The 21,731-nt window shown below is 39.8% G+C and overlaps 1 protein-coding gene across 7 annotated transcripts in view; it reads left to right on the top strand.

The window, feature by feature from the left end:
* Nucleotides 1-21,731, top strand: part of TTLL11 (tubulin tyrosine ligase like 11) — a 216,625-nt gene that overhangs the window by 130,030 nt on the left and 64,864 nt on the right. For all 7 annotated transcript variants that reach the window (XR_003996740.1, XM_030535334.1, XM_030535335.1 and 4 more), the window contains exon 6: nt 226-344. Coding sequence is in view for 6 of the 7 variants with exons in the window: in XM_030535334.1 (XP_030391194.1) it covers nt 226-344 (119 nt within the window). In the remaining variant the exon portion in view is untranslated. The remainder of the gene's footprint in view (nt 1-225; nt 345-21,731) is intronic.

The raw sequence follows: 21,731 nt of genomic DNA, 5'->3' as shown, positions 1-21,731 counted from the left end.
CATTGATGGCGATGATCTTTTTTTCAATGTATTTAGGTGACTTGACTAAAATGTCCATAGTATCATTTTGTGTATGTCAACAGGTAATTTTTAAGCTTTACTGAAGCGTTCTATGCTCTGTCATCGTATATTTATGACCTAAGGGATAGGTATAAGACTTGAGCAGCTACGTAATAAATAAGCAGCAGTTCTACACTGAACAATTGTATCCTTTACAAATTAAAGCTTTCTCCAGGAGTGTTTGAAAATGTCCCAAGCCCCGTTGATGAAGAAATAAAAGTAGCTGTCATCAGAGATACCCTTCGTCTAATGGACCCATACAAAAAGAAGAAAAAAGATAATCAGTAAGTTTATTGACTTAACTTCTGTTTGTCAGCAGTGCCCACCAATAATCCTAAAAGTAATCCTCAAAAGCGTTTAGGTTTTAAAACCTTGCTTTCAGAATTGTTCATGCTTTTCTAAAGAACTGCAGTGTGATCAGTGAGATCAGCTTTAACTACCAGTGCATAACTCCTTATTGCATACTCATCCGAGTAGTTTTTGAGCACTTTTGTTCTAATAACTGGATCCAACATTAGTGCCAGTGATCTAGTAATCCATGCTTTCTGCCTTTATAAGTTTTGGTTTTCAAGCATCATTTTTGACTCACAAAGTCAGGAAATGCAGATTTGTATATTAATTTGCTTTGAAAGTCACACAATGCTCTGTTGAGAAATGACTTGCGCCCAGTGACTTGGGGGGAGGGATAGCTCAGTGGTTTGAGGATTGACCTGCTAAACCCAGGGTTGTGAGTTCAATCATTGAGGAGGCCACTAAAGAATCTAGGGCCAAATCAGTACTTGGTCCTGCTAGTGAAGGCAGGGGGCTGGACTCAATGACCTTTCAAGATCCCTTCCAGTTCTAGGAGATAGGATATCTCCATTTATTTATTTATCTATATATCTATCTGTCTGAACTGAAATAGGTAGAAATTGCATGTAAAAATTGTTTCCTTGTTGTGACAATAAACATAATCATTCTAAAGCACAAATAGTCAGTAACTAGTAATAGTTACTATTTTAAAGTTGGAGCTGATCTGGGAATGGGACTTGCATTGGAGGAACGGTAATACAACCTGCACAGAAGTGCTAGTGGTAGGAAAAGATTAAGAAGAGAAAGCAGAAATGCTTTCTGTTTTAATGAAACACTTTGTTTTTAAGCAATCTCTTGCAGCCAAGGAACAGGGAAATGGTGTTTCACTACGGAGCCTTTGCCTGTGAGTCTGTCTCTGCTCTAAAATGTCTGCCTTTCTTCTCTTGTCACTTAGCAGTAAGCTTAAATTGGTTATTCGTATTCTATGGTGAGTTCAAGGACAATTTTGCTATCCTTATATTGAAAGAAAGAGCAGGAACAGTAGAATTGTGTATATGTAGGTTTTTTTATATACAGTTGGAAAATTGTATCGTCTGCTTGCCTAAGGAGCATGCAATCAAGGCATGATTTTTGACAAAATCAGCTAATTTTTTTCAAATGCAGTGTGTTTACATGTATTTGTTGCAGCAGCCAGTATACATGCTGACTGATTACCTAGCAATTGTTCTCCGATCTTAACTATATTTATTTAATTTTAACCCTTAGTAAGAGTACTTCAACACTGAGAGCTGCAAAATAGATTTTATTCTCTATTCCTATAATTAAGCTATGTCTCCTTTATATTTATTCTGCCATTATCCCATGCATTCATTAACTGTATTTAAGTTTGGGATGCAAGGTGCAGCATATGGTAACAAATAAGGAAGTTAGTGAAGGACTCCAGTATGTGCTTGGAATGCTTACCCATTGAGTATCTTTTATGGGACGTTTTCACTGCAAAATAATTTATAATAGGATTATCCTGTGATGAGAGAAACCACTGTCTCATCACAGCATGAATTCATCAGTAACATAGCTTTTCTCAAGATAATCTGAGTTGCTCAGTAATCTGATTAAAAAACAGATGATCTTGTTACTGGGTATCTTGGTATCATCAGCACAAGATTGTCTTGTTCATTGCTTCTCAGGGAAGTTTTTCCCATGTCTGAGCTGTGTTCTTAGTATGTGTTATATTTTCATCTTGATGGCTAGCAATTCACGTGCGACAGCTCTCCTTGCATCAAGGTACAATTTATCCTTCCTCTTTGTAAATACCGTCTCGTACTGATGATGGCCTGCTCCTGCCAGAGTGTCTTCCAGGAGGATTCACTCAAGAGTTGACTCTCACTGAAAATGTGCAACAAGAGTTAATTTTGTTTAAAGTCAACAAAAGCTTTTGGAGTCATGGGCTAGTATGTCCGAAAAAAAATCAGTTGCCTAGTGGGGAATGAGTAGTCAATTAAAAGTGGAACAGAATTGTACTCAAAACCTTAAGAGGACTTTAAGGTGGTTGATTGGATGTAGATTCTGGTGGGAGATGTGGGCCATAGTGCAAACTTCACTATGTGCAAAGGTTCAAGGGCCTGATTCTGTTACCCTGTACCAGTTTTATACAGTGTAACGACAGTGGGCTGATGCAGAACTTTTAGCGTGATAGGACTCAAGCACCAACTACCTGTGGGTTGTTTTCTTAGAAAATGTTTTATAGCATTTTCATTTTGTGCATTTCTTCTCTCACCTGTTTCAGTTGAACTTCAATGAGTGTTAAAATGTGCCTGTTTCCCCTTGCCACACACATTCCTTCTTTGTAAGGGTCCCGTTTAAAGATTATAGCTAAATAACCAGCTAAAGACACAGAGAACTAAGCAAAATATTATATGTATTGGTTGTAATATTATTGCTATTCCAGTTCTTATTGGCTGCATGGTTATAACTGAATCAGGCACATTAAGACCAGAAAAATAACATAAAGAAGTCATGTTTTGAAAACCAGCCATGCATCAAACATCCTCCACTTTATTTTTAGTGATAAGTTGTTAATGGACATTGATTTAAATAAAATTTGGCAGTGTATGTAACACTCACTTTGAACATATGGGAAAAAATTTAGAAAGAAATGGCAAGCTGTAAATGAATGGCATCTTAGACAGGTGACTATTCTGCTTTGGGGATGGATTTGATTTCCCTCTAATTATCTCCTGGATTAAAATAAATGAAGCATCAAAATGAAAGTGAGTTTTAGAAATCATCCGAAAACACTTCATTATCAGGCAAAATTAATAGGTCATCTATATTCTGTACTAACAATTTTTCTTTAGTTTTTACTCTTTATGGAGCTTTGATTTTTTGCCCGTATGAAGTGATATATTACATTGAAAGTGTGAGTTAAGCAAAATCAAAGCAGAGCATTTATTATGCTGTACATTTGATTTTCTCCAGCAACATTCAGAGCCTTCAGATCCACTAAGAGCCAATAATTATTTTGGCAATGCCAGTAAGAAGTAATTGAAAATTTACAGCGATACAGACCAGCTCAAGGAGGACCGCTAAATGCATCTGTGGACTGTGTATTTGCTACATGTACTGAATTTGGCATTTGCTTAGCATTAAAACCCGTTACAGTGTTAGCCCTGACCCTGCAAATACTTATGCATCTGCCTAATTTTTATGTCTCAAAGTAGCCCCATTGATTTCAGTGGGACTGCTCATACTTACAATTAAGTATATGCATAGGTGTTTGCGTGATTGGGAGCTCTGTAGCATACTGAATAATAGAGGAATAGAGTTCTTTTCATGTAGTATTGAGAGAGATCCTTTGCTGCCCAATGATATGAGGTACACAGGGGCAAAACAGAGTGGAAGGGAAGAGTAGAACCAACATGGCATTCTCCCTTCCTTCCCCCAAGCCCATGGAAGCCCCTTCATTCATACCAAAACCATGTTGATGGGCTGAGTATTTTTGAGGTATGTCCTGAGCTGGAAAGGAGGCATGAGATTCCCGCTGTCTGCAGTATGTTCCTGTCTAGCACTGGCAGATAACCTTGTACAAGTTAATGCTCTTCTTTGCTGCATTAACTTCCTCCCTGTGTCTGTATTCTTTGGTAAGGACCAGTTGCCTGCAGAGGAACCAATCATAGCAAAATTTCCAGAGAGAGAGCTGTTTGAGCGAGAGAGGTATACTGGTCTGAGAGTGCAGAATCTACAAGGTTGGAACTTCCTATCTCCTTTGAATCCCCAGTCTCTTTAGGTTTGGGACCCTATGCCTCTTGCCTGGAGACAAAATCTCTCCGTATCCTGCAGAGGAGAATTCAGAGCCAACTCCATGAGGTTTATCTGGGAAGTTTCCTACAACATATCCTATAACTCTAGCCAGTATATGCAGTTTTGTTGCTCAGTAGTTTACAAACAAGAGACTAGGATAGCTCTTATAAGAGCTAAAGCAAAAGGCAGCTAACCAAACACAAGTTTTCATTGCTTGTTTCCTTTTTTGCTCTCATTTTAAAAAAGGGTCCAACTGAAAAAAATGCATTGTTAAAGGCTACTGAAAAATCCTCTTTTTAGACATTATCAAATAAATTCTCATGAGTCAAAATGTAGGTTTTTTGCATAGCTTTCATGTCCAGGACTAATTCTCCTTTCTTTAGGCATTCTTAGTTAAGAACTGGAGGTTCACTCACAATCAGTAAAGGGAAATAAATAAAGCATTAATGAAGCCACTATCCAGTGAGTTTAATTTTGTGCTGTGGTATTTTTTTCATAGATATTAAGGCTTAAAAGGACTATTATGAACATCTAGTCTGATCTGCTGCAGAACATCAGCCATAGAATCTTATCCAGTAATTTTGGCATCAAGCCCAATAACTTGGAGCCAAGTTTGTTCCTTGGAGAGCCTATATTTGGAACTCTAGACAAATCTGTTGAATAACATTATTGAAAACTTGGAATGAATGGCCAATAAATGCACTATCCTCCGAATTTCTGATTTGAACCTTTCTGCACTTCCGATTTCAGAACTATATTATAAAGTAGTGGTTTTTTTCCAGGTTTCATTTATTAACCAGCAACTGTAGTTATTTTGTTTCCAAACTTAAGTTATGCTGAAAACCTTCATCTCAGCACCATTAATAGCCAGTATTCTACCATCAGATCGTGTGTGTATTTTCTTATCAAGATGAATGGGGCATTGATTGTAAAATAGAGACACGTCCTTCTTGGTGGTCATGGCTAGCTTATAGAGGCATCGTCTAGACCGATAGCCTTGTGATGTGATATTAGTCTTTTATATCTTGTGTTGTAAAACACATCCTACTATATTACAATGTTTCCTACAGATAAATTTGCTCTGAGTTTGCTCTTTGTGGTTCACATGCATTTCATAACTTTTTGAGGTGGAGTGTGTGATTTTGATTTGCACAATTAAATGGATGGTGTAATGATGCTAAGCAATACTGAAATAAATCAACTTTGCTCATGTAAACAGCAGTTTAATTAAGATAATCACTGAAGCAAATCATTGTTCAGATTGTGCCTCCAATTGAAAATCTGTTTCAAAAGGTTTCACAAAACTTTTTCTTTTTTGGTACCTAATTTTAAGCATTTGTAGTAGCAATAATAAAGGCTTTAAATTAAAATGGTTAATAGCCATTTCTTAACTGTAATCAATTTATTCCTCTTCAGAAAAGCTTTGGATTTAAGGACAAGAGTGTACTCCTTAGCAGACTTAAACTTAAGTGTGGATAGTACACTCTGCATATTCACAATTGGTTGTTAGATGCAGATAGTTTGACTGGTGTTTAATTGGTAGCCATGTATATCATTTAGAGTATGTATGCTCTAAATATCTTTTGAAAATCATTCATATTATCTTAGTTTCTTCCTTCCAGCACTGATGATTTGATTCCCTGTTGTGCCGAAAGGAAATATTTGAGTCTTGGCTTATTAATGCTAATTAGCTGGGAGAAAATAAGAGAATTGTTTTTCAGAAAATATTTGCAGTTATAGTAACCCATTTTATAGTTATTGCTTAAATCTTGGTGCTTATTATGGGTCCCATTATGATCATTTGAATTTACATGTTTATCTTGAATTAAGCTGAATGTTTCCTATGTGGCTCAAGAGATATACTAAGCATTCTGTACTTCTGACATAGAAAACATGCAAAATGTAGCAGGACATGGGTATTTAGCAGTGCATTTTCATAAATATTTCATAGTTATTATTGTTAAAGATATCAGTTGGTCATTGGAATAATACCTGTTTCTCACCTAATAAAAAAGATGGAGGTGCAAATCCACAAGTAATATACGCCTTTTATTCTGCACTTAAGTCGCCAATGATAACAGAAAAGAAACATTTTACAAACCAAGTGGAATTTAATCTGTGACTTTTACAAAAATGATCAGTTCATCATGTTTGCAAAAACAAGTGTTCATTAACTGGTGTGATCTTGCTGTTGTACTGTTCATCTGTATTGCTTCTTAAGTGTTCATTGTCAGAACAGAAAATTCCAGGGCTTTTCAATTTTGAGTTCAGCCTTGAAATTTATTTGTGTTATTGTAGTTGATTACTTTCTTGCAAGATAGCTGGTGCTATATGCTCAGTTCCCACTCTTTGGCTATGTGGCTCTAGTAAGTGACAGATGAGGTTAACTGTTCTTCTGCTCAGGAAGGTCCACAAATTTTTACAAGATCAATGTGCAAGCATTAGTTGATACCACACTGTTTTGAGAGACCAACTCTAATTCCAATTTGTATCAGGGGGTTATTTTAACTGTGTAGCAAGGAAGGAAACTTCAGTTAAGTATTTGCAGAGACTCTTGCACAGAAGAATAAGAAAACTAGTAATTAGTTTTCTTTTTTCCAGTGGAAAGGTCATACATCTGCTTCACTCTAGCAACTTCTGCTGATATGGGTCAAAATTAGTGGGCTGTGGGTTGGGGAGAACATGATATTCTGCAGTGATGAGTATGAAAGAATGCAATATTCTTGGTCTGTAAAATCATGACTGGTGTGGAGAAAGTAAATAAGGAAGTGTTATTTACTCCTTCTCATAACACAAGAACTAGGGGTCATCAAATGAAATTAATAAAAAATAAAGAAAGTATTTTTTCGCACAACGCACAGTCAACTTGTGGAACTCCTTGCCAGAGGATATTGTGAAGGCCAAGACCATAACAATGTTCAAAAAAAGAACTAGATAAGTTCATGGAGGATTGGTCCATCAATGGTTATTAGCCAGGATGAGCAGGGGTGGTGTCCCTAGCCTCTTTTTGCCAGAAGCTGGGATTGGGCGACAGAGGATGGATCACTTGACAATTATCTGTTCTGTTCATTCCCTCTGGGGCACCTGGCATTGGCCACTGTCAGAAGACAGGATACTGGGCTAGGCGGACCTTTGGTCTGACCCAGTATGGCCGTTCCTATATTCTTGCTCCCATTCTCTGCCAGTGATTGGCAGGTCTACTTCTGCTAGCTGAGCTGTAAGTCATTATAAGAGAGCTGTGAACCTTCCTACTACATGGTCCCGTTTCTTACTATTGCCGCTAATACCTAGATGCGGAGAATCACATAGGTCTCTGGTATTTGTATTTACATTTTTAAAAAAGAAATGCAAAATCACCTAGACTGCTGCATTTGGTTTATTTTCCAGATGCTTTTTAGTCAGTTTCATAACCTTCCCTTCTGCAGTGCTCCCAAGTCCTGTTTAAAGAGAATACAGAAATATGGAATGTGTAATGGTATCTCTAAATATTTATGAAAATAAAATCAATCATTCTTGCCATTGATTACTGATTGATTTATCTCATTGTACATATTTCTGAGATACGATTATAACAGGATGGCCAACACCCGATGCCGCCTCCTGGCCAGGGATACCCTGCTTCTTTTTTCTCCTTCTTCCGGGATCCTTAAACAAAACTCCACACCAGTTTTGATTATTCAATCACAGCCATTCTTGGGGTTTGGTTTCTTTATTAATACAAATTTCCAAAAAGCAACCACAGAGCCGAACCTCCCACTCAGCCTTAAGCCAGGCACAGCCTCTCCTCCCTGAGGCACTGTCCCTTCTGACTGCCTGAGCAGCTGGAGAAGATGCCAGGTTGGGCCCACCTTCTTCCAAAGAAGAAGAAAAACGTTCAGCTGGGTCTTCTTACCCAACCCCAGTTCCCTTCTTCAAAGTGCCTTGCAGGAGGCCTTCTCTCCCTGCAGCTCCACTCTGCCTTTCCGTTTCTAGCCCTGCTATCACTGAACTCCCTCTCCTCTGACCCTTTATAACCCAGCTGCAGGTCCATCCCTTTAATTGGCTCAGCTGGGAGCACCAGCTCTGGCACAGAGGAGCTGGACCTGTTTCCATCATGGGGCCTGTGACAAGGTTATTGTGGCCTGGGTGGGTTTAATAGATCAGAGTCTCAGTGCATAAATGTGTGGAGAAGGTGATGATAGTATATTGGTTTTACAGCCCTCACTGATGAGAAACTCTGTGACCTTATTTGTTCTGCAATTCAGTTGTAAATTTTGTTTATTTTAGTATCTTCTAGAACCATTAGTGTCTGCTTATGCAGGTAACTGTCTGATTGTCTGCAGTGATTTTATCTTTACAATTGCCAGTGTATTCCTTTCTGTATATTTTATTTTGGAGTCTGTTTGATGCTCACAAAAATTAAGGCATAAGACTGCCTGGAGGCAGCCATGGTTTGTGTGGGGGGTAGGATCTTAAACTTTCCCAATCAACACCACTGCTAGTGCATCTGAACTGGCAGGTTTTTCTCTCCTGTTATTCCAGTGCACGCAAAGCCTGATCTACTGCAGTTCCTGTGACTCCAGTCAGAGTTCTCCCCCAGCTCTGAGTGCCTTGAATCCTGACATGCAGCACTTCCTCTTCTAGTCCTAGACTTCTCCAGTGCAGAGGGAGTTGGATTTTGGTGTGATTTTGTGATATTCATAAAAGGGGACTAAGCAGAGACTCACACAGCCCATTCTCGTTTATTCGTAATTTAAGCTACAGCCTTCAGAGGTGAAATGCTTGTACACTTACTCATCTCACTGCGAAACTCACTTCATTTTTCATTTTTAAAGATTTATTTAAACATGTTGGCTTTTGTCACCAAAGGATGCATTTTGTCCATTCCAATGAATGCTGCTGCATTTCTGTAGTCGTTTCTGTAGCTTCTTCAGAGGACAATCTACCAGTCAGGAAGGAAAGTGGAAACTGAATTAATTAAAAACCTGTGCTGTTATCACAGCAACCAACTTTGTAAAATGTAACTGTTTTTACATTACACAACTGGAAACTGTCACAAATCTCTGTACAGACATCACAAGATGCACACTCAATAAATTAATTTATGGGGAGAAGTCATTAGTGGGAATACAGCACAGGCCTCCAGCATGCACAAACAAATGCGCTGCTGTCAAGCTATAAGAACAGCGTACTTGTCTGAGACGGTGTAACCTTAGGCAAGTGCATATTGCTTAATTTTCATTTGAATGCTAAGTTATTTTCTCACAGAGAGGCCATGAACCAAGTGCACAAGTCTGATGTTCATAGCCTGGTTCTCTCAGGCCACATCTGGCTTTAACTTTACATGTGAGCTCTAGAACCCCTGTCTGCTCCTTTTATCTGCAACCTCCAGTTTTTCATTTGTGCTCTTGACATGTTCCTCTGTCCTCCCCCTCTAGCAGACCACATCTTCTAGAGTAGGGGTCGGCAACCTTTCAGAAGTGCTGTGCCGAGTCTTCATTTAGTCCCTCTAATTTAAGGTTTCGCATGCCGGTAATACATTTTAATGTTCTTAGAAGGTTTCTCGCTATAAGTCTATAAACTATTGTTCTTGTATATAAAGTAAACAAGTTTTTAAAAATGTTTAAGAAGCTTCATTTAAAATTAAATTTTAAATGCAGATCTTATCAGTTTAGTGCAGTGGTTCTTAACCTGGGGTGCACGCATTCCCTGAGGCAGGGCCGGTGCAAGGATATTTTGCGCCCTAGGCGAAACTTCTACTTTGCATCACCCCCCTTGTACATCGGTTCATTGAGGGGCAAATCCCAATGAGTCTTTATAGACCCCAGGGGTCAGCCATGCCTAGGGGCTGCTTCTCAGACCAGGTTCCCACCTTCCCACCCCCTGAACTCCCCTGGAGGGTGCACAGCCCCCCTGCGAGCCCACCCCACCCAGGTGGCCCCTGCCCCGGGTCCACTCACTGGCTTTGCCGGGCTTGGGACACTGCAGCAGCTCCGCAGGGAGGAGCTACCTTCCGGAGGCACTGGAGAGCCAGAGTGTCCCACTTGCAGCAGCAGCAAGTCCCAGCCATGGAGGAGCTGGCACGGTGCAGGGGGGCAGCAGCCCTGCAAAGGCGGTGGTGCCGCTAGTGGGGAGCAGCTGTGCTCCCCCACCCCTCCTGCCCAGGCTGCGGCCCTGTGCCCCCCCCGGGAGCTCCTGCAGCCTGCAGTGGATGTATTCAGGTGCCAGCCCCCATGCACCTCCTAGTTCCCCCCCCCTCACCTAAGGTTACCATATTTAAACAATGAAAAAAAAGGAGAGAGCCCTGCCCTAGCCCTACCCCCATCCACTCCCTCCTACTTTCCACCCCGATTGCTCTGGTCAGAACCCCCCAACCCCCCCCGCTCCTTGTCCCCTGACTGCCCCAACCCTTATCCATGCCCCTGCCCGCAGACAGACCCCCAGGGACTCCCACACCCCATCCAACCACTCCCTTCGCCCTGACAGGACCCCCAGAACTCCTGACTCGTCCAATCATCCCCCTGCTCCCTGACTGTCCCCTGGGACTCCCCTTACCATGCCCAGGCTGGTCAGACACTGGGTCCACATGGAGGCAAAACTCCACCTGGAGTGCTAAGGTAGCAGGAGGGGCAGCGGTGGCTCATACTCCCGGGAGCTGCAGAACCCGAGCACGCTGAGGGGGGAGCTGGGGGGTGTGCCTGCCTGGGCTGCAGCCTGGTGCCCCCTCCCCCCGGGACTCCTGCAGTGGTTGCATGCGGGCGACGGTCCCTATGTGCCCCCCGGCTCTCCCCTCGCCACGCTCGGTCTCTGAGGCTCCCGGGAGTGCGAGCCGCCGCTGCCCTTTCCACAGCAGGCTCAGGGCCCTGTGCCCCAGCGGCTCTCACTCCCGGGAGCCGCAGAACCGGAGCATGGTGAGGGGGGAGCCAGGGGGCGTGCTTGCCGCCGGTCTGGGATCCCGGCTGCCGGCCCCGCTCAGCCTCCTGCAGGCCTGGGGTTCCGTTCACTCAGCTGGCTGCACGCTGAGCAGGGCCAGCAGCTGGGACCCCGGTTGGCAGCCGCGTGCCAGGCAAAATCGGCTCACGTGCCAAAGGTTCCTGACCCCTGTTCTAGAACCATTACACTAGTAGCTAGTGAATCAGTCTACAACGGGACTGGTGTAGCAGAATCTTATCTAGACTAAAATCTGTGGCACAGATCTGGTTTGTGGTTTGGTATACTTGGCATGCAGGGTCACTCAGTCAAACCCACTACTTAAAGGCATTCTCTCTCTTACTACATACAGCACTGTTTGTTGAAGGTTGAACTCAGCTACTACAGGTTTCATAAAGCCAACAAGCTACTCCTTACTGCTGCCTGAGCTGTTTTTTTTTAACCCCTGTTAATAATTAGTTTTTCTCCCTTCAAGGAATACTCCACCTCATTTCCAAAGAAAATAACCCTGCCCATATAGATGGATTTTGCAGTTAGGGAGCTGGCCAGGATATGAACATCATGCTGTGAACACAATGGAATGAAATAAGAGAAAAAATTAGCAGTCACTGTATACAGCTGAGATCATTTATAACTAAAACCCCCTTGAGCGTGTAGTGTGATACCATGGTGTGCTAGTACCTCCTGTTAGACCCTAGTGTTATGCTGGAATTAAAAATAGAGGTAATACAAATTTAATGTTTTGGATCAATGTTAAATAGGGAAGTAAAGGCATACATTAAATAACAGTGGGCCTGACTATTTCATTTCTGTGCTGGTATGATTCCATTAGAACTGGAGCAACACAGTGGTGAATTAACCTAGTGTTCAAAAAGTAGAAGTCCTGATGTTAGGATCCATCTTATGGGAGCTTATTATGTTAATTGTCAAATCTTTAAATATTCAGTATGATTTAAGGAGGAGGTTTAAGACTTCCTGATATGTTTATAAGAGTTTTCAAAATTAAACTCTAGGTTATCTTATATCTATACCATAGTTTGATTGATCTTTAATTATAATATTTGAACATCAGTTTTTGACAGATAAAGTAATGGCATTAATTCTGGTGTGTTGCTGAGTTAAAGAAATGAAAATTGTAAAAGGTGTATTATATTTTTGCTACTATTAATTGGCTTATTTACAGTGTAGCTTGATACAAAATTAAACCAATGTTGGTACATTTCTTTTCAGTTTTTTTGCTTCTTCATTAACTGAAGAAAGGGCTGAGTTTGCATGCTGTACACAAAAAAAGCTTTTCTGGCATAAATTGTACATTTTGGGCCCATAATCAGAGACAAATTGTTTCAAACAAGTTACCGGTCTGCACCCAGCTTAATGAAGGAAGAGCTATACAGTAGTTACATTGACCTAACAAGAGATTTGGATTGATTGTCTAAAGTTACATTTGAACAGCTGTGCCTTCTGATGTCATAGATTTGCACTAGCTCCAATAGTTGAGTGGATGAGACCTCATCACTGAAGGTCACAGAAATAATCCCTACACCCATTACCTTATATCCTGTCCTGGCTTATTGCTGCATTAGACAAACACTGCTGAAGTACAACTGTCTTGTAGATCCAAAAAGACCTTGCTTCCATATGCTGTATTGTGACTCCATCCACTCTCAGATTCAATCCATCTCAGTTTGGTTTTCCATGTTGCTCTTTCTTAAACAGACTCTCACTTAGTATTAGCTGAAGAGATAAGTGCCCTGTTATAAAATTCTGTACTACTCTGTGAGTTGTTGGCCATTGAATACTGTGCTGCTCGATACCTGTCTGCTTCACTACAACAGATCATTGAATTTTCATCCTTTGTTTCTTCTGCGTCCATGAAGATCAGGAGTTATAGAACTATAAAGGAGCGTGCTCTTTCACATTCCACTACATGTAAGTTTCCTCAAGGGTAGTTTTGTAGCTCATCAAGACAATTCCTGATAGATAAGTGCATTGCTTCAGGTCCTTGTGCAAGCCTTGCTTTCCACTGTGCTCGCCTCTGCAGCCATACATACTTAGTTGCTACTTCCTTTTTCTTATTGTTACTATCCATTTACTACATTATCATTCATTTTTCTCTTCTTTTACCACTCATAAAATTTTGGCATTTTTGTTGCTGATATTAGATTTCCCATTTCTACTTTCAAAACTTATATTCTTAGCTATGGTACTGGAAGCAATTAAAGAGTCGTCATGTCTATATTCTGTTTAGAACCTTTAGCACAGTGGTTTTCAACCAGGAGTCCAGGGCTCCCTGAGGGGACTCAAGCATGTTTCAGGGGATCCACCAAGCAGGACCAGTGTTAGACTTGCTGGGGCCCAGGGCAGAAAATCTGAAGTCCAACTGAATGGGGCTGAAGCATGGGGCCCCAAGCCCTGCCACCTGGGGCTGAAGAAGAAGCCTGAGCAACGTAGCTTCAAGATGCCTCCTGTGGCATAGGGCCCTAGCAATTGCCCTGCTTGCTGCCCCTTAACGCTGGCCCTGGCTTTTATATGCATCACTCCATGCATCTGAAGAAGTGGGTTTTTTACCCACGAAAGCTTATGCCCAAATAAATCTGTTACTCTTTAAGGTGCCACCGGCCTCCTCGTTGTTGGGGTTTTTTTTTTGTTCTTACACGTCTTTATAAATCTAGTCAAGTTTCTAGCTACTCAAGTGCTTCTCAAGGAATTTCTCAAGTGCTTCTCAAGGAATTTTGTTCTTACACGTCTTTATAAATCTAGTCAAGTTTCTAGCTACTCAAGTGCTTCTCAAGGAATTTCTCAAGTGCTTCTCAAGGAATTTTGTTCTTACACGTCTTTATAAATCTAGTCAAGTTTCTAGCTACTCAAGTGCTTCTCAAGGAATTTCTACTCTCCAGTTCTCTATTCCAAACCATATTTCTGCTTTGAACTGGACAAAGCACATCCACGTTGTTCTTTTGACATAGGACTCTCTAAGCCCTTTAATTTTAACATCTTACTGTTTTCCTACATGCATCTAAATGTGACCCAGTTTTCTGTTCAGGAGCTCTCTGGCATACACTTTCTTGGGTACACTGAGCAGACCCTTTCTCCTCCCTACATGATTTGTTTTTTCCCTTCATCAGTCAATATGCCAACTTCAGTATCATTCTTTCTCTGTTTCCTTTAGCCATTCAGTCAGCTTCTGAGTTGGCCATATGGAGAGGAACATTCACAAGTGACCCTTTGTCTCAAGTGTCTTGAAGCAAATTGGTGAAATCTGTTACCTTGTCATTCTGTACTGTACAGAGACTAGGGTGATAGGTAACTTAAAAATTATATCAATTAATGCCTGAGCAGTACAAGCCTGAATTACTGTGTTTAAAAGTATGTGAAGGAAATCTAGTAGATGTCTGGGTGCCATCTTTCTCCAGTATTGCTTCTCCATTCTTATTCCTCCTTCAGTCTCAAGAGTTTTTTGTCTGGCTTCCATTGATTAATTACAGACTTAAAATAGATCCCTTATAATGAACATCTCCAAGTTAAAGAATTTGTGAAATGGAGGAGGAGCAGATGATGCTGGTGGTGGGCATGGTGATAGGGGGTTGTTTTACAGTAGCTTAGAAAGCCACTTGATGGGAAAAGGCTACTACAACAAGTACTGCTGTCTTCAATTAAAAAGTACAGCAAATAATTTGTACGTGCCCCGGAACCAAATGTAATGTGAAGAAGAAGAGATCTGCTGATAGAGATATGGATTGTTTTATTTATTAAAGGAATTTAGCTCACATTTAATCTGTCATGTTTAATGGACAAAAATTTACAGTTCAGTTAGATACATCTGGACAGTAATAGATTTAAGTCTTCAGAAATAAATGAAATTATATCCCTGGCATTGATATATTCAATAATCCACATAAATACTTTCCTCTTTCAAACCATCATTGATACTTTTAAAAGAGGAAGAGTGGTTTTGTGACTAAGACTTTGGACTGGACTCGGGAGATGCAAGTTAAATTTCCATCTCTGTCACAGCCTTACTGTGTGATGTTGGCCAAATCATTTTTTATTTCTCTGTGCCTCAGTTCTACATTTATGTGGTGGGGATAATAATGCTTTCCACCCTTTCTCTTGTCTGGTTAGATTGTAAATTTTTCAGGGTAGAGATTGCCTCTCACTCTCTATATACTGTGCCTAGCAGAATGGGGCCCAATCTCAGTTTAAGTGCTACTATAATGTAGAAAGTAATTAATAATTATTACTAACCTTGCAGTGTTAGTAATTTTGCAGTAAAACTTAAAATTTTTCAAAAAGGAAAGTATAAGGTGAGACTATGCATTCTTTTGGTGTCCTCAACGATATCTACTAACCCTTCCCAGTCATATTTTCATTTTGCCATTTTTGCAGTAGTTACTGATTATTTGCACCTTATATCCACTCCTTTTGTGCTCTATAGTTACTGCACACTGTTCCTGTAATCGTTACATTTTTTCAAACCTTAAATTGGTACCTTAAGAACCATTTTGAGCACATTTTCATCTTGACATTACAATAAAACGGTTTCTCCTCAAAGTTATCCACACAAAGTGCAGTGAGGTTGTTTTCACAATCTCATTCTCATTTTGACTGTTCTTTATTTAGGAAGTCAGAGGTCTAATGAAATGTCACTCAGACTCACACAAATGTTGTACTAAATTGCTGCAAGCTCGACAACAGATTCATTTAGGATTATGACTGTCTTAATTCTCACCACTGCATAAGATTTCTGCTATGCATTATCCACTTTTCTTAAGGTTTTCTGTGTACATCCATTAATATGCAGTGTTCTGAACATTTATTTCTGATTTTTAAAGTCACCACATTAACTCCTGCCTCTAGACAGAGAGTGCATTCAATTTTATTTTGAATCTCTGAAATGACCCCACATTGAGGGACAGCTGGAAGTGCTTTGAACATACCACACAAGCAAGACAATGACAGGCCCAATTCATTTAAAAATTTTAATGGACAAGAATTGATGAGAGTTGCAGAATTTTAAAAGGTTTCATTTTCAGCACTGTGCAATTAATTGGCCCAAAAATGTACCATACATTTGCAGTAATTGGTATGCTGCAGTGCCCCTAGTTCTAGTGCTAACCTCAGTCTGTTTTTATATTATCAGATTGGGAAGGAAGACCTGTTTGTCCAATTAGAGTTGAATTATAATGTTTAGAGAAGCAGCTAATTTAATTACATTTTTATTCACATCTGTTTTCCTTTCTTTTTACTTTTCATTCTCTTACTAAAAGTTTTTGCTTTTGAAAATGAACTAGAGAATGTAACCTGTTCAGAATCAAACATGTTTCCACACAGTGTAAACTGGTCAGTCAGCCTGCTGTATCAGAAAAATAGAATTAAATCATAGCTATTGACATATTATTAGATTTTAAGTTGATCACTATTAAGCTGTTTAGCTTCCCCTTCCCTCCCTGTGATTCTCCAACGGGAACAAAACTATGAGATATAACGTATAGGCAGGAAAGGTGCTCACATTCCTCTCTCCCACCCCTTCAGTCTCTTGTAGTCCAGCCTCAAAAATTCTGTGGAACCTAGGGGTCTGTGCAGAAAATGGTGGTGTGGTAAAGAAGCTGGGAGACAATGGAGAACAGCCATCCTAAGCAGCAAAAAAAGTCGGGGCTACAGGATATAAATGAGGGCAGAGCATGGCTCTTTGTTTACAGTGAACTGAGATACAAAAGTCAAAATTGTGCCCTGCTTTATGATCCTATCTTGGAAACCCTACAATTAGGTGTAGCACTCAGTAGCATAAGCAGTCCTATTGATTTCTGTGTCCTCATGATAATAAGCTAGCCAGTAAGGGTTTGCAGTATTGGATGGTGTTTAGCATCTGAGACCATAAGTGTTGATACTAGTCTTCCATGAACTCTTGCTCCAACTTCTGTTGAACCAGACCAAGATGAGCTGCTCATTTTCCACTGCCAAACATGCATTGGAAAGCCAGGACATAGTATGAGTTGAATATTAAATACCAATGTATTTAAGAGCACAAGTGCCAAAGTTGCAGATTGACTGTCTCCTTTTGCACAGACAGTCATTATATTGTAGCCTATTACAGAGTATTTATAATTAAGCTACCAATATTTTTCATTTAAAGCTGGTTTTCATTTTAGAATTCATTAACCAATTCAAAGGATTTATTTCACAGTCCTGTGATTGCATATGGATTTTTCTCAAAATGTTAATAATCATTTTGAGTTCAATATCAATAAATATTGACTTTTCACAGCTTTGCAGCATTATGGACTCAATCCTGCCATCTTTACAGAGGCCTCAATACAACAAAGCACTTCAGCATATGCTGAAATGTTTTGCTGAATAGGGATGGTTTGCTGAATCAGGGCCTCAGCCCTCACTGTTTGCAAACTTCCACTGAAATAAATGGGAATTTAAACTAAGTACAATCATGAATTTGAACTTTGTGATATTTGCTTTCTTACCCTGGATATGATGAAAGAAAAGTAACCATTTACGGCATGATTCATCAGCGCACTTACACACGTGCATAAGTGCTTTACTGAACTGAGACGGAAAAATTGGGGTAGCTTGTAAGGCTGGTGGATCTTCCTTTCACACTAGGGAAGGCTTACTCCTTTAAAACAATGGAGAAATGTCTAACTCCAGCATTCCAGACTCTTGGTGTGCTACCCTCAAGGCTGGCATCTTTTTAAGCTGAGAGGGGTTAATGTTACTGGATTTAACAAGTGCTTAATGTCTAATTTATTTTCAGCGTGGCTCTGCTTCTTCCTTGCCTCTCGTACGGACATACCCTGGGGCCTGCAGCTGGGAGATGTGATTTCCAGCATGGGCAGACAGACTCTTCCTATCTCAGCTCGAGCTAGTGTGCTGAAAATAGCAGCGTGGACATTGCTGCACACTGGTGGCTCTGGCTGGCCATGCAAGCTTGGACCTTGGGAGTTGATCGGGCTTTGGCTCAGGGGACTAACCCGAGCTGCCATGCACGCAGCCAGGTCCACACTGTTATTTTTAGCTCACTAGATAGAGCCGAGCTAGCGCGACACTGTCTCCCGTGCTGATAATCGGACCTCCCAGCTGCTGTGTAGACATGCCCTCGGTAGCCTAGGCATCCTACCACGAAGTGTTAATTCATTTTGCCATACAGTGTTAATTTGGACTAACTCTGAAGATTTAAAACTGTCCTATATTTACATCTAGACAAACTGGACAGTTTTGAAACCCAGTGAAGACAGTGGAGTTATATCAGGGAAAAACAGGGCCCAGTGTGTGTACCCTATAAGGAATCTGAAGTGTCACTGAGGAGCCAGTTAGGAAAGTAACTTTCTGCCTATGAAATTGATTTAATTAAAATGTACTTTGTCCCTTCTTTAGAAAAAAAAATCATGCCTTGGCTCACATTCTGCAAATTCCATCTCATCTCTTTCTCAGCCATAACGTATTAATCATGGCCTGTCTGGTGCCCAAAAGGAGAAGAAAAATGAACAGATGTTTTCGGTGTTGGGGAGCTGCTCAGTCTTCTTTTTAATTTCATACATTGTTAAGAGATAATGCTGTGTCTTTCTTTTCAGGTTCTGGCATAATTTGCTCCTTAGTTTTCAGCATAGAAAAGGCTGCAGCATTTGCAATTAATGATATGTATTTTCTTATGTCTTGGGACATCCAGTATTGGAGTATGGACCAAAGCCTGCTTGCTTTACTCACACAAGTTGGTGTACTGTCATTAGCGCGGCATTACTCAAGTGAGTAAGGTGAGCAAGGTTTAACCCAGTGTGTCAGTACATTTAATCTCGCCATCTCTCTCAGGTTGGTAGTTCTTTGCTTCCCCTTTCCGTTCCCTCTCAAAGATTCCTGCACTAACATGAATCTAAGTCTCTGTACTCAGCTCTAGGCTCATTATTCAGTTTCTTTGGGCCAGATTTCAGCTGATGTAAATGAATTTAGCTTCCTTGACTCTTACTTCCTTCGTTCACACTGATTTACACTAGATGAGAATCTGGATGGTCCATTATACTCCTTGGTAGGTAGCTCTGTTATTGTTTAAGGGTCTGTCACAATTCCCATTATAAACCTCCATCATAAAATGTGTTCTTGGTTGAAAGTTGGTTTACAGACTCTCCACTTAGGAATATTATATAATGTTATAGGCAGGGCTGGAGGCTCCACCTAATATGAAGGTTGCCAATGTTTCCCATCATAAGATGCTGTTTTCAGTTGCTTATAACTTTTTGCCAAACTTTTTAATCAGGCTGAAATTTTCCATGCAAGGAGTGCACCTTAGGCTTCATTTATTTTTGAAAATTTCAGCTAAAACGATTCAGCTGTTTCCAAGAATGAGACTAGGAAAACACAAATTGTGTTGCTCATGTTAAAAAATTCTGATAGCTTTTTCTTTTAAGGAATTCAAGTGCTTCCATGCTTTGGTGCAGGGACTTGAAATTTGGCAAGGAGGTGGTGTTTGTGTCAGGAATATGCCTTTTGGCATCCCCATGAAAATCTGCCCAAATTTGGAAAAGTTCTAAGCCTATGAAAAATTGCAGTTCACACATGCTCAGTAGAGACTTGCTTTGAGCTCTACACATATAAATTCCCTGAAGATTTCATCTGCACTGGGCATGCTCTAGCCTGGGGCTGAGTGGGACTTTCCCTGGAAATGATGATGTAATTAAATACTGTATTATAATGAATGCTCACAAGGGGGATGAATGAAGTTTGTGCAGGCAACCTGGCATTTCCTAACTATTGAGTGATTGACTTAACAGTCTTAACGTTCTTTTAGTGTAGTTTGTGTGTGTAGTATATGGAAGTGCATATGTTTAATTTTGGGGTTTTATTATTCCTGGATATCCAGTTTTACCGGTTTGTATTACTTAAAAACAGCTCTACCTTTAAATTACGTATTGCAGACAATTACTCCATAATGTAGATTATTCGGTAATTGCTTTCATTTTCAGTAACCACCCCGTATGTAAATATTTCCCTCTTTTTACACATTTGTAAATTATGCATATCCATTTAAGTTTGTAATGCCTGTGTGAAATGTGAGTGTGATTTTATGCTCAGAAAAAAATAGGGAGTGCTTTCTGATAGAAACCTTGAAATCCTTAGTTTTCTGCACAGCTTTTGGCTCCAAATATATGTGACAACTAAAATTCTCTTGCACTTGAAATGTGTTAATTTGATGGCCAATCACATAGTTGGGAGTCAGAAGAAAAATATAATGGTGGAGAAAGGTGCCCTTAGTGTAAATGTAAATCTGGCTCAGTGAGTCTTAATGGTAAAAAGTGAGGGAAACATTTCCAAGGAAGAGAAACCAGACAGACGACTTCCCGTGTTGTGTTTTATTTTTTTTTGTTTTTTGTTTTTACTTTAGAAACTTTAATATAAGTAATTTTATTATTTTTAAAAGGAATAGAATGGAAGAGACAAATAAAACCTTTTGTTACTACTAGCCAGATATGTTAAATGTACATATTAAATAAAGTACAAGGTTGTAATACAGTAATTAATGAAGAAAAGCAGATTTACTTTAAAAAGCTTAAAAATGTAAGAGATGCTCACTATCACTAAATATTATCTTATCAGCCCATCTTTCTTACCCTTGATTCCTGATGGCAATTATAGCTGTGGAAACTGAATTTAATGCCTTTAATGACAATTGTATTTTGTGATCTCTATATGTGAATGGTGTTTCAAAACAAAGGATTTTAGCCACTGTTTCTACCATAAATAAGAATAATTCATATTTTATATCACCTTTGTATGAAAACTATATACTATCTAGGAACAACATGACAAAGGATCAGCTTTCTGTTGACTAAAACATCAGTTAGGTTGGTGTCTCCATTCTGGTTCTGGTTGTGGAGAGAATGATGTTGTGTATGGTTAGTCAATGTAACTTCTGTGCCAGTGAAAGTAAATTTGCATTCATACTTTGAATATATTAATGATTTATTATGGTTAGATCAATGTTAGGGCCATTACCATGGTGTCCCTTGAAATATTGGCTTCATTATAGCCAAATCACTAAATTAAAAAATTAGGGCTGTCAGGCGATTACAAAAATTAATTGCTATTAATCCCTCTGTTTAAACAATAATAGAATACTACTTATATAAATATTTTTGGATGTTTTCTCCATTTTCAAATATATTGATTTCCATTACAACACAGAATACAAAGTGTACCGTGCTCACTTTATATTTTATTACAAATATTTGCTCTGTAAAAAAGAAACAAAAGAAATAGTATTTTTCAATTCACCTAATGCAAGTACTGTAGTGCAATCTCTTTATCATGAAAATTGAACTTACACATTAGAGTTATGTACATAAAAAAACTGCACTAAAATATAAAACATTGTTAAACTTGAGAGCCTACAAGTTCACTCAGTCCTCCTTCTTGCTCAGCCAGTCGCTCAGACAAACAAGTTTGTTTACTTTTGCAAGAGATAATGCTGCCCTCTTTTTGTTCACAAAAAGGGAGATCAGACGTTTACACAGCACCTTTGTAGCATTGCAAGATATTTACGTGCCAGATATGCTAAAGATTCATATGTGTCTTCATGCTTCACCCACATTCCAGAGGACATGAATCCACGCTGATGTCAGGTTCTGCTCGATAATGATCCAAAGCAATGCGGACTGACCTATGTTTAT

Source organism: Gopherus evgoodei, chromosome 16, assembly GCF_007399415.2.
Source record: "Gopherus evgoodei ecotype Sinaloan lineage chromosome 16, rGopEvg1_v1.p, whole genome shotgun sequence".
In the NCBI taxonomy this organism is placed as follows: domain Eukaryota; kingdom Metazoa; phylum Chordata; order Testudines; family Testudinidae; genus Gopherus; species Gopherus evgoodei.
The sequence above is the reverse complement of the archived record's forward strand: the minus strand, read 5'-3'. Positions and strand labels throughout refer to the sequence as shown.